General features: G+C 44.0%; 1 protein-coding gene across 3 annotated transcripts in view; it reads right to left on the bottom strand.

Moving 5' to 3' along the window:
• The window catches only part of ZPBP2 (zona pellucida binding protein 2), a 168,615-nt gene that overhangs the window by 100,815 nt on the left and 54,078 nt on the right, over positions 1 to 13,722 (bottom strand). For all 3 annotated transcript variants that reach the window (XM_075347669.1, XM_075347672.1, XM_075347670.1), the window contains one exon: positions 13,101 to 13,319. In XM_075347669.1, the coding sequence (XP_075203784.1) occupies positions 13,101 to 13,319 (219 nt within the window). The remainder of the gene's footprint in view (positions 1 to 13,100; positions 13,320 to 13,722) is intronic.

Genomic DNA, 13,722 nt, shown 5'->3' with positions numbered 1-13,722 from the left:
GTCCGTGATCCGTAGGTGTTTGCGTTTTGCACGGATGCATGTCCGTTATCTGCACGGAGCACGCACACGTGGACAGAATGAAAGTCAATGGGTATGTGCACACACGTTAGTAAACACGTATGCATCTACCTATAGTCCGTGTCCGTTTGGTGTTTTTATTTCTAGTGATGTCGGCCATTCTTTCTATTTCTGTGTATGTCGGTCAATCTCCCTGAGTCCGTCGGTCGGTCTCTCTGTCTCTCTGTCGGTCTCTCTGTCTGTCTGTCCCTCTCTCACAGTCTGTCGGTCAATTTCCCCCCCTCTCTCATACTTACCGTTCCCCGATCACCGGCGCGGCGCTGCACGGCATTCACACTGCTGCGGCGGCTTTTACTATTTTGAAAAAGCCGGCTGCTCATTAAACAATCTCGTATTCCCTGCTTTCCCCGCCCACCGGCGCCTATGATTGGTTGCAGTGAGACACGCCCCCACGCTGAGTGACAGGTGCCTCACTGCACCCAATCACAGCAGCCGGTGGGCGTGTCTATACTGTGCAGTAAAATAAATAAATAAATAATTAAAAAAAACGGCGTGCGGTCCCCCCCCAATTTCAATACCAGCCAGATAAAGCCATACGGCTGAAGGCAGGTGTTCTCAGGATGGGGAGCCCCACGTTATGGGGAGCCCCCCACCCTAACAATATCAGTCAGCAGCCGCCCAGAATTGCCGCATACATTAGATGCGACAGTTCTGGGACTGTACCCGGCTCTTCCCGATTTGCCCTGGTGCTTTGGCAAATCGGGGTAATAAGGAGTTAATGGCAGGCCATAGCTGCCACTAAATCCTAGATTAATCATGTCAGGCGTCTCCCCGAGATTCCTTTCATGATTAATCTGTAAATTACAGTAAATAAACACACACACCAGAAAAAAATCCTTTATTAGAAATAAAAAACACAAACATATACCCTGGTTCAACAATTTAATCAGCCCGAGAAAGCCCTCAATGTCCGGCGGAATCCAGGATGGTCCAGCGTCGCATCCAGCTCTGCTGCATGGAGGTGACAGGAGCTGCAGCACACACCGCCGCTCCTGTCACCTCCACGCAGCTAATGAAGAGAGCCGCGCGATCGGCTGAGCTGTCACTGAGGTTACCCGCTGTCACTGGATCCAGTGTTGACAGCGGGTAACCTCAGTGACAGCTCAGCTGATCGCGCGGCTGTCTTCATTTGCCGCGTGGAGCTGTCAGGAGCGGCGGTGTCTTCTGCAGCTCCTGTCACCTCCATGCAGCAGAGCTGGATGCGACGCTGGACCATCCTGGATTCCGCCGGACATGGAGGGCTTTTTCGAGCTGATTAAATTGTTGAACCAGGGTATATGTTTGTGTTTTTTATTTCTAATAAAGGATTTTTTTCTGGTGTGTGTGTTTTACTGTAATTTACAGATCAATCATGGAAGGTATCTCGGGGAGACGCCTGACATGACGAATCTAGGATTTAGTGGCAGCTATGGGCTGCCATTAACTCCTTATTACCCCGATTTGCCAAAGCACCAGGGCAAATCGGGAAGAGCCGGGTACAGTCCCAGAACTGTCGCATCTAATGTATGCGGCAATTCTGGGCGGCTGCTGACTGATATGGTTAGGGTGGGGGGCTCCCCATAACGTGGAGCTCCCTATCCTGAGAATACCAGCCTTCAGCCGTATGGCTTTATCTGGCTGGCATTAAAATTGGGGGGGACCGCACACCGTTTTTTTAAATTATTTATTTTACTGCACAGTATAGACACGCCCACCGGCTGCTGTGATTGGGTGCAGTGAGACACCTGTCACTCAGCGTGGGGGCGTGTCTCACTGCAACCAATCATAGGCGCCGGTGGGCGGGTAAAGCAGGGAATACGAGATTGTTTAATGAGCGGCTGGCTTTTTCAAAATGGTAAAAGCCGCCGCAGCAATGTGAACGCCGTGCAGCGCCGCGCTGGGGATCGTGGATCGGTGAGTATGAGAGAGGGGGGGAAACTTCAGTCACTCGGGGGATTAGCGGTCACCGGTGAATCCTTCACAGGTGACCCTTAATCAGTACTCGACACAGACAGAGCCGCGGTATGAGGATGAAGTCGGGTGAAGTTCACTCGAGTTCATTCTCATCGCGCAACTCTGTCGGCTGTCTGCCGACATTAATAAACGACATTGTGCATCACACACACGGACATTCCACACGGACATTCCACGTACACATACACGTTAATTCCACACGCACACACGGACGTTCTACACACAAACACGGCTAGAATACGCAATTCACACATATGCCACACGGACCATAAAAACGGACACAAAAACGGGATACGGACCCGAAAAAAAGGCCCGTAACACACGTGCGTGTTTTTCACGGAAGTGTGAAGGGGGCCTTACCCCCTCTCTCTTGACTTCCGGATATGGAGCGATCCCCGCCCACCCTCCCTTGTGTTTTATTACTGAGGGGAATATTTGGCTGGGTTGTTTTCTTTGTCACAGCAGCGGGGGGTAGGTCTGGTCCAGAGACGGTTGAAGGCAATGGTAACTGGACAGAGAGACACCATCTTGGTATGGTGGCTCCGGGTTCCGTGATATTGTAGGCACGAGGTTCTGCAAAGTTGGGGGTATTAATCCGTTGGTGATTAATACCTCATCTCTCAGTCGGTGTGTTGCGGCCAGGGATATTGGGGTGAGAAGTTGTTCCTGGACTGGGCCTACTCAGGGTTATATATTTACTGTATTGGATACTGTGTTACCTATTGTTATTTGTTGGGGTCGCCCGTTGGACGGTGCCCCCTTGTGTTTAGAATGTAAAGAATAGGTAATAAAGGCTGCTGTGGCCAATTGAAAACCAAGTCACATGCAGTTCGTGTATTATTTACAGATGGTATTGGTGGGTAACACACACACACAGAACGACTGGAGAATCCTTCCTCAATGGTCAAGGGGCAGTAAATCATAACTCTCCCAAACAGATATCTGACTGTGGTTACTCGAGTTATAAAAGCGCTCATGGATATAGCTGTACCATGGCCCTTTACTACTTCTAATGGTACGTGCCCACAATCAGGATTAGCAGTGTTTTGGGAGTAGCGTGTTTTCCCTGCGTCCAAAATGCTGCATTGTACAGTAGAAGCAGTGGATGGATTTATAGAAATCTCCTGCTCACTGTGCTTCTTTTTCCAGAACGTAACCTGACATGTGGCGCAGCTTTCTGAGCCACAACATGTTAATTTATGCTTGCAGAGACGCGAGTATTCTCCGTGGAAGGAAAACAGCAAAAGTCCTCAGTATGTGGGCACGGGCCTCTACAGTTTCCTGCTGACAACACTCATGTCCCCCACAGGAGAAGACAGTCTGCATCCAGGACGTAGCATGTGTGGATCGTGTGCACATATCCTTAGTTGTATAGCCAGTAACATGACAACCATAGACTTCAATGGGGTACCACCTCTGTACATCCATAGTGTAAGTGCTGCTTCAGACGCCAGGGTAAATCGGTCCAAACAGCGGAATCGCACTAAAAATCCATGTAGTCTGCACTGGACTAAATTTTTTAACAAAGCTGAGAAACAGCTCATAGATAATGCTTTCAATAGCAAAAGCAGATTAGAAAAACACCACAAACTGACTGCTCATTCTCTGTGAGGATATGTTTTTGAGCACAAAAACGGATCCTCACAAAACAATGTGTCTGAATGTCATGTCTTGAAATCCATTGCCTTTGCTGGGATGCCCAGAGTCACTGAATTATTTTGCCATCAATGTTGGATATGTTTGTGACAAGAAAGAAATTGTTAGTAAGACACTGGCAGTAAAAGATACTACAGCAGCCAGTTTCACCAGGCCTTAATGGAAAAAGTTCTGCAAGATTAGGAACGCAAAAAAGAACAGGTTCTTGCTATTATAACGAACAATGCTTCAAACATAAGTACAATTAAACTGATGAATGAGAGTAATGAACAACATCTAGAAGAAAATTTAGGATTTAGTATGTGTGAGATGGAAGGCCACAGTGCTGGTCATGTAACTGAGGAACAAACAGATATTACAACAGAAGAACAGCAAAATGATACTTTAGGATTAGATGATTTGTTGAAGCTGCTTCAAAACACTTTCATATTCATCACATGCGCTGTGTTGTGCACACGCTGCAGCTGGCAATAAGAGATAGTCTGCAAGAGGGACCCCGATTTCACACATCCGGTTTCTCGTCGGTTTGGCGCATGCGGCACACTCCAGTACAGTGTATACAGTACAGTGGCAGCGCGACAAACGCCAGTCACATGCTGTCATGTGACCGGAGCATGTGACCCGGAAGTTGCGGCGCTGCTACTGTGCTGTACTGGCGTGCGCCACATCCGCCAAACCGGCGAAAAGCCAGATGTGTGAAACTGGGCGGACATGCTGGAAATCTGACTGGAAAAGTGAGGAATCTGGTTATTGCCGCCAGAACCCCTAAAATTGATTCCATCTTGAAGAGACGAGCCTGGGAAGGGGCAATTTAGATCAAGACACTCGGTGAGACAGCACTTATTTAATGACTGAGCGATTGCTTGAACTAAAATTGTTTCTTATAGATAAGGTGAACCCTCAAGTAACCTTAAATGAAGGTCAATGGACACAGGTGGCTGAATTGAAGGAATTGCTTAATCACCCATTTACAAGCTGAGGATTTAACTCCTGTCATTTTCATAAGGGAGTGGAAGAACTTGCTATTTTGCCTGTCCCAAAGAGGAGGTTTAATCGCAGATGGCATTTCTGCTTCAATGAAACGGAGAGACACAGCTAATGGAAAATAAAATTCTTCTGGCAGCTGTGTATGTGGCCCCAAGTCATCATATACTGCTTGATGATCAACAGCTTACTAAAGGAAAAGAAGCTCTGACTGAGGTAGCAGTTAGGATGAGCAGCTACAGGACTGCCAGGCGCAAGAGGACTTGGGGCCTGACAGTGCTACTGCTGCCATATCTTCATCCTCATCAGATGAGGAGTTTAACTTTGACAAGTATTTGGATGACATGGAGCAGGAAAAGTGTTGCCGCAAGGAAAAAGATTTCACTCAGTCTCCTATAGCAATCAGATTGACCAGATTTCAGTAACATTTTTCACTTGCTCTCAAAGAAATAGAAAAATTCAACCATTCATAAAAACTGACTGTGCATGAGGCAATTCCTTTATACCCGGAAATTGTTAGAGATGTTGCCCATGTGGTTACGGCTTTGCCTCCAACCCAAGTTACTGTAGAGAGGTTGTTCTCTAGCCTTAAAATTATCAGGTCAGATTTGAGGTCATCTATGAAGGAGAATCTGATTGAAGCAATTCTATTTCTTAGAACAAATTCATAGACTGCACTGATGTTATTTAGTATGTTTTTGTTGAAAACTGTTTTTGCCACTTACATAGTGTATTACATAGTGTTATATATTACACTATGTAATACACTATGTAAGTGGCAAAAAACAGTTTTCAACAAAAACATACTAAATAATAAAATAACATTTAGTATATTCTTTATATTTAAGTGAAAAAGTGTATTACATATTTAACATTTTTTACAGTTTTTTGTGTTCTAAAGTTGTATTCCAATAAATATATTTTATGTTCAATCTAAATATCTTGATTATTGTATCATAAAAATGATTAAATGTCTGATGTTCACATTGTACTACAATACATTTTTCACTTAACTACAAGCAATATATGTGGGAGTCGGAGTCGGTGCAAGGGAATTTGAGGAGTCGGAGTCGGAGTCGAAGGTTTGGTTTACCGACTCCACAGCCCTGCTCACCACACTGTGGGTTACAACTTATAAGATAGTGGAATGAATCACAGAAAGAAACAATTAGGAATAGATTTCCTTTTAACACCAATGCATTAAGTGATGATAAATGACCAGACTGTCCATCCTAAAGGAAGTAATCTGAAATCTATAAATGATGATCTTCTATACACAGAAAACCAAACCTAGGATGCGTTATATTACCTAATAAATTACAGGATAATTGATGGGTGAGCGCCATCTATAGGTGAATACACACATTTCACACCTGGTTTACGGAGAAAGGATCACCTAGCTGCATAAATCTGACAGTAAATGGAAGTTCCCAAGATCTTCTGTCAAGCTGTTAAACATTCTAGTTCCTAGTTATATTTATTACTGAGTATGGTCACCATTACAGCTCCCCAGGCGTTGTAAGCCCACAGTACTGCAAGATTTTCTTCCTGCAGCCTGATCAACTACATTAAATTGTCATACATCATTATGTCAGTACATAAAAAGCTTGGGAAAGTGGGACAATTCCTGTTTGAGATGTAATGAGGATCAGATGAGTTGTCACCCAGCCTTCCTAAGCATAGGGGACCTGAAGGCTGTATGCACACAGTGCGTTTTTATTGCGTTTTTGGATGCAAATTTGTCACAATACTGCATGCAAATCCTTCTGCCAGCAAAGTCAATGAGAATTATGGAGTTTTGTGCAGATGTTGCTTTTTTTCCAACCAGTTTTGCAGCAGAAAATAAACTGCAGCATGTCACAAGCTTTTTTGCCAGCATTTTTCTACCCCAAATGCATGAAAAACACATTAAAAAATGCATCAAATACACTGAAAGTTTTTTCTGCCACAAGATGCAGATTTGGTGCAGAAATTTCTGCAACCAAATACTCAGTGTGTGCATCTAGCCAAAAGGTTACCTTTAACCCCTTCATCCCAGGCAATTTTCCGTTTTTCATTTTCGTTTTTTTCGCTCCCCTTCTTCTAAGAGCCATAACTTTTTTTATGTTTCCGTCAATCTTGCCATATGAGGGCTTATTATTTGCAAGACGAGTTGTACTTTTGAATGAAACCATTAGTTTTACCATAAAGTGTACTGGAAAATAGGAAATTCCAAGTGCGGTGAAATTGCAAAAAAAAGTCCAATGGCATGATTGTTATGGGGGTCTTTTATTTACCATGTTCACTATATGGTAAGAGTGGTATGTCCACATGATGCCTCAGGTCGGTACCAATTCGTAGATACCACATATGTATACTTATACTTTTATCTAAGGGGTGAAAATAAATTCAGAAGTTTGTCCACAAAAACAACAGCCATTTTCTGAGACCTGTAGCGTTCTCATTTTTCGGGATCTGGGGCTAATTTTGGGTAGATGTGATGTTTTGATTGCCTGGTATTGCATTTTAAAGAAATGTTGCAGCAACCAAAAAATTTAATGTTGGCATTTGCAATTTTTTTCTCGATGCAACATGTACCGATCAGATTACTTGATTTTATATTTTGATAGATCGGGCACTTCTGAAAGCGGCGATACCAAATATGTGTATATTTTTTATTTTTTTAACTGTTTTGAACTTTTAGGGTTTTTTATTTTTTCTAAAACTTTTTATTTTACATTTTTAATTTATTTTACTGGTCCCCATAGGGAACTTTATCACTGCACAGTCCGATCTCCTTGGCATTTCTGCTGGTCAGAGCAGCATCACTCTGAGAAGCAGAAATGCTCATCTCCTGTGAGCGCCGCTGCTTTGTGTGCTCTCACAGGAAGTGAGTCATGGTAGCTTCAGGGGTCATAAGCTGACCCCGCACTACCATGGCAACACATTTGGTGGATTTTCTTGAAGAAGAAGAGGGGATATCTCTTCGAAACGCATAGAATAAACCACCCACATTGCTTTATTACTTGGAGTGATTCTTTGTACAGCAGCGTGGAGTACACCACAATTATCCTGTTTTTGTCCCACAGGATGAGAGTCATGGCAGCATCAGGGGTCATTAGCTGACCCCGCACTACCACAGCAACACATTAGCGCCCCGTGATCATGTCACAAGTCCTCCGATGGCGGCAGGGAATGGCACGATCCCCACTGTGGCCCTTTAAATTGCGATGTTAGGGGGTTAGCAGGCGTGGGTGGATCTCCGATTCACCTGCGCCCGTTAGCCACACATGTCTGCGAACCAAGGACGTACCAGTACATACTTGGTCGTAAAGGGGTAAAGTCTGGGGTCATATGAGTGGATAAAAAAAAATCGGTCCCATTCTCAGCCAGAAAAGTGGCCCAATTTTGATTCTCACTTTTCGTGTGTTGTCCATACGTAATATATTTTTTTTACTATTAATTTTTTACAGAACCATTTACAGTTTCCCAAGTTAGAGAATTACTAATTTCCAGCTATTACTCATATCAACAGAAGTTTTTTTTTATGGAAATCATACATTACTGGGACAAAAGTAGTTGTCGAATACATGTCTAAAGCGGGCTTCACACGGTACAATCTATCGTGCGATTGCACGAGCGATCGTACCCGCCCCCATCGTTTGTGCATCACGGGCAAATCGCTGCCCGTGTTGCACAAAGTCGTTACACCGCCATCACACGTACTTACCTTCCAAATGACCTCGCTGTGGGCGGCGAACATCCTCTTCCTGAAGGTGGAGGGACGTTCGGCATCAAAGCGACGTCACAGAGCCACCGCCTAATAGAAGCGGAGGGGCGGAGATGAGCGGAACGTAAACATCCCGCCCACCTCCTTCCCTCCTCATAGCCGGCGGGTGCCACGGGATGCAGGTAAGCTGTGTTCATCGTTCCCGTAGTGTCACACGGAGCGACGTGTGCTGCCACGGGAACGATTAACAACCTGCGCTATTAAGAATAAATGATTTTTTTAAAAATAAGCGACGAGTACACGATCGACGATTTTTTACTGATTTGCAATCGCACGTAGGTGTAAGTGTCACACGAGACGACGTCGTGAACGATGCCGGATGTGCGTTACAAAAACCGTGACCCCGACGATGAATAGCATGATAGATCGTCTCGTGTGACACCCACATAAGGGTGCGCTCACACGAGCATGAAAATCGGACGAGTGCAATGCGAGAAAATCTCTCATTCGACTCTGACCAATGTTAGTCAATGAGTGAGAGCAGTTAGTCATCTTTTCTCACGTCCAGATTCTGGATGTGAGAAAAGTAGCTGCATGCTGCGATTTTCTGCGAGACCCGTATCACTCGCACCCATTCAAGCGAATGGGTGTGAGTGAAACATCGGACTCCACTCGGATGTTATCCCAGTGCAGTGCGATATACGCAAAGGCTGACAATGGAGGACATGGGAGGATTAACCCCTCCCTCTCCTCCGCAGTGCCCGCCCTCAGCTTTACAGCTGTGACCTGATTGTAAGATCAGGTCACAGTCGCATGACACTCGGCTCACGCTCGCAGCAGAACCTGAGCCGGGGGTCATTAGCATCTCGCATCCGATGCTTTCGCATCTGATGCCATACGCTCGTTTGACTCCAGCCTTAATCACTGAATTCAGGTTTTTTATTCAGCCGTATTGCCACAGGTGAATAAAATCCAGCCCTCCCTCATGCAGTCTGCTTGTACTAATATTTGGGAAAGAAAGGCTCATTCTAAAGAGCTCACTCACACCAGCGTAGTCCTGTCATAGGAGCCTCAGTTGTAACAAGTCAATTCATGACATTTATTCCCTTTTAAAGGGAACCTGTCAGGTGCAATATCCACCCAGAGCCACGGGCAGTTTGCTAATCCCTGCCTAACCGTCCCTGTATACACTAGCATAGATAAAGGGATCTTTAGAAAAAGTATTTCTAAAGATCCTTCATTATATGTTAATGAGGCCAGGACGTTAGTTTCCTTGGCTAGTTGGCCCCCTTAGCATGTAAGTATGTCCCTGTGGGCGTGCTAACATACTAATGAATGTGCAGCGTCAGAAGATGGTCATACTCACCTCTGCTGCCATCGCGCCCGATGCTGGATTTCGTACATATAATCCCCGGACTTCTGGGCACGTGCCCTATGAAGCCAGGCGTACGCGTCCCAGCCTCAAACTGGTGTAGTGGGCATGACCAGCAGTGCTGGGAACTTCTGATCATGCACACTGACCCCAAGCTCGGCATTCAGAGGTGGTGCAACGGACACAGGTATGCACATCACTGCTGATGCTGGGCATTAAACAGAACGTTAGCACTCCTCTGGGGGCGTGCTACCATGTTAAAAGGGCGGAATGATCGCAGGAACGATCCCTACGCTCCTTAGCATATCATAGAGGATCTTTAAAAATACTTTTTATAAAGATCTCTTTATCTATGCTAGTGTATACAGGGACAGTTAGGCAAGGATCAGCAATATGCACCCAGAACCGCTCATGGTTCTGGGTGCATAATGCACCTGACAGGTTCCCTTTAAATTTTCCAAAATCAATTGTGATGTTATTGAAAAATGGAAGCGATTAGGAACCAAACCAACTCAGCCTCGTTGTGTAGACCACGTTAAGTTACAGAGCAGGATCAAGGCACATAGGACATAAAAGTTACCACTGCTCTGCTGATATTACCTTAATGTCTCAATGAGAGCAGAGGATGCGAGGACGCATGAGCAGTCCTCGCATTGCGTATACGACAGTCCGATGCAGTTAGGCAGAGTGTTCACAAAGATGGCATCAGAGACAGTGCTATGAGCAAACGCCAACTTCGACATCATCTTAGTGAAGAGTTTCTGCAATACTTAGAAATGCTACTGTGCACGGACCAGAATTTATGTCTATGACTGCTACAGAGGGAGGAAGGACAGGCAGGCAGACATAGGCGGAAATAGATAGCAAGACCCGACCTACATACTGCCACTTCTAAAACCTTACCATGGGTCTAAAATAGGCCTCAATGTGGCTAAGGGCTGAGAGCGACCGGGTCCCAACAGGACACACACAGTCAGGGGGATTCACAGAATGAAATGTCCAGCTCGCTGAGAAGGGGGCCACTCCCTGTTTGTACTGAATACAAAAAAACTACATAAAAACAAAAAAGTGAGCCGGAGTATGAGATGGTATACATGGAACTTGTGAGACCATGTTCACACTGGCCATGAGACTAAGAGAAACCAAGGAAAAAAATTGTGAAAACATACCCTGCTGTAACTAAATAAAAGCATAGTGCATATAAACATAGGGTACTTAGTAAACACTGTTTTTGATCAAAAAAAGCATAAAGCTATCCCACCAAACGTCAAGGTGTACCCAGTTGGGATAGTACCTACACTCTCTAATATTAAAACCTTACCATGGGTCTAAAATAGGCCTCAATGACTGTGTGTGTGAATCCCCCTGACTGTGTGTGTCCTGTTGGGACCCGGTCGCTCTCAGCCCTTAGCCACATTGAGGCCTATTTTAGACCCATGGTAAGGTTTTAATATTACAGAGTGTAGGTACTATCCCAACTGGGTACACCTTGACGTTTGGTGGGATAGCTTTATGCTTTTTTTGATCAAAAACAGTGTTTATTAAGTACCCTATGTTTATATGCACTATGCTTTTATTTAGTTACAGCAGGGTATGTTTTCACAATTTTTTTTCCTTGGTTTCTCTTAGTCTCATGGCCAGTGTGAACATGGTCTCACAAGTTCCATGTATACCATCTCATACTCCGGCTCACTTTTTTGTTTTTATGTAGTTTTTTTGTATTCAGTACAAACAGGGAGTGGCCCCCTTCTCAGCGAGCTGGACATTTCATTCTGTGAATCCCCCTGACTGTGTGTGTCCTGTTGGGACCCGGTCGCTCTCAGCCCTTAGCCACATTGAGGCCTATTTTAGACCCATGGTAAGGTTTTAATATTAGAGAGTGTAGGTACTATCCCAACTGGGTACACCTTGACGTTTGGTGGGATAGCTTTATGCTTTTTTTGATCAAAAACAGTGTTTACTAAGTACCCTATGTTTATATGCACTATGCTTTTATTTAGTTACAGCAGGGTATGTTTTCACAATTTTTTTCCTTGGTTTCTCTTAGTCTCATGGCCAGTGTGAACATGGTCTCACAAGTTCCATGTATACCATCTCATACTCCGGCTCACTTTTTTGTTTTTATGTAGTTTTTTTGTATTCAGTACAAACAGGGAGTGGCCCCCTTCTCAGCGAGCTTGACATTTCATTCTGTGAATCCCCCTGACTGTGTGTGTCCTGTTGGGACCCGGTCGCTCTCAGCCCTTAGCCACATTGAGGCCTATTTTAGACCCATGGTAAGGTTTTAATATTAGAGAGTGTAGGTACTATCCCAACTGGGTACACCTTGACGTTTGGTGGGATAGCTTTATGCTTTTTTTGATCAAAAACAGTGTTTACTAAGTACCCTATGTTTATATGCACTATGCTTTTATTTAGTTACAGCAGGGTATGTTTTCACAATTTTTTTCCTTGGTTTCTCTTAGTCTCATGGCCAGTGTGAACATGGTCTCACAAGTTCCATGTATACCATCTCATACTCCGGCTCACTTTTTTGTTTTTATGTAGTTTTTTTGTATTCAGTACAAACAGGGAGTGGCCCCCTTCTCAGCGAGCTGGACATTTCATTCTGTGAATCCCCCTGACTGTGTGTGTCCTGTTGGGACCCGGTCGCTCTCAGCCCTTAGCCACATTGAGGCCTATTTTAGACCCATGGTAACGTTTTAATATTAGAGAGTGTAGGTACTATCCCAACTGGGTACACCTTGATGTTTGGTGGGATAGCTTTATGCTTTTTTTGATCAAAAACAGTGTTTACTAAGTACCCTATGTTTATATGCACTATGCTTTTATTTAGTTACAGCAGGGTATGTTTTCACAATTTTTTTCCTTGGTTTCTCTTAGTCTCATGGCCAGTGTGAACATGGTCTCACAAGTTCCATGTATACCATCTCATACTCCGGCTCACTTTTTTGTTTTTTTGTTTTTATACTGCCACTTCTGTTGCACCTGTCAATCAATAGCGGTGCAATGCTGGATGTTTACTTGCACATATTTCTGAAATAAAACATCTAACCTCAGGACAAAATATATGGTTACATTCAGCATTCTAGTGCCAGTATAGCACTGGCTTTACTTTATATATGAAAATCCTGATGGTTGGTTCTCTTTAAAGAAAAGAAAACATTGCTTTCAGGTAACAAATTATTCTTAAACTAAATGTATTATGGCAGGTCCCACACTGCTAGAAATCGCTGTCAATCCCACAGATCACTGCGGTGCTGAAGATACATAGGACACTTGCTTATGATTGCTATGTTTCAAGTAAACTAGCAGTATTTAATTTTCCATCTCCCACTTGACATTTACCTTTAAAGCTTATGAAGAGCTCGTTCTGCATGGAGTGCTTTGGGGATTTGATGAAATGACATTTATGAAACATGTTCTGCAGGTCACAGTTCAGTCCTGTGATGATTTCTTTGACGATCTTGAGTAAAGTCAGGACAAACCTATTATTGGCTATATCATTGCAGGGTTTGGACATGTAGCGCAGGTCTATCTGGTAGAGGTAGTCTGGATCAAGGTAAGCTAGAAAAATAAGAACAACATACACTGGATATCAAAATTAAAGCACAATGTATAATCAGTTGCTTTTTTCAGAAATAATATAATCTACATTGATCAACATTTGAAGGTTTTCTTTATAAGGGACACACCATGCCACTAGAACAGTGTTTTACAAAAGATCCAAAGTTTATCAACATAAAACCTTTATTATGCCCAAAACGTGATGATCATAGAGAACAGCAATGACTGTCGCACAGAGAAAGATTATAACTACATTATCTGAAGGTAACAAGTCACCAATCATTAGGAAGTGCACAGGCCTTTGCTTTGAATAACTTCAGCACATCTGTGGGCTCAGGACATCACTAGCCTCTCACACTGCTCTGGTGTGATTTTGGTCCACTCTTCTTCCAGTCTCTTCCAC

The sequence above is a fragment of the Anomaloglossus baeobatrachus genome, chromosome 5, assembly GCF_048569485.1.
Source record: "Anomaloglossus baeobatrachus isolate aAnoBae1 chromosome 5, aAnoBae1.hap1, whole genome shotgun sequence".
Classification (NCBI taxonomy): domain Eukaryota; kingdom Metazoa; phylum Chordata; class Amphibia; order Anura; family Aromobatidae; genus Anomaloglossus; species Anomaloglossus baeobatrachus.
This window is presented reverse-complemented; position numbering and strand designations above follow the sequence as displayed.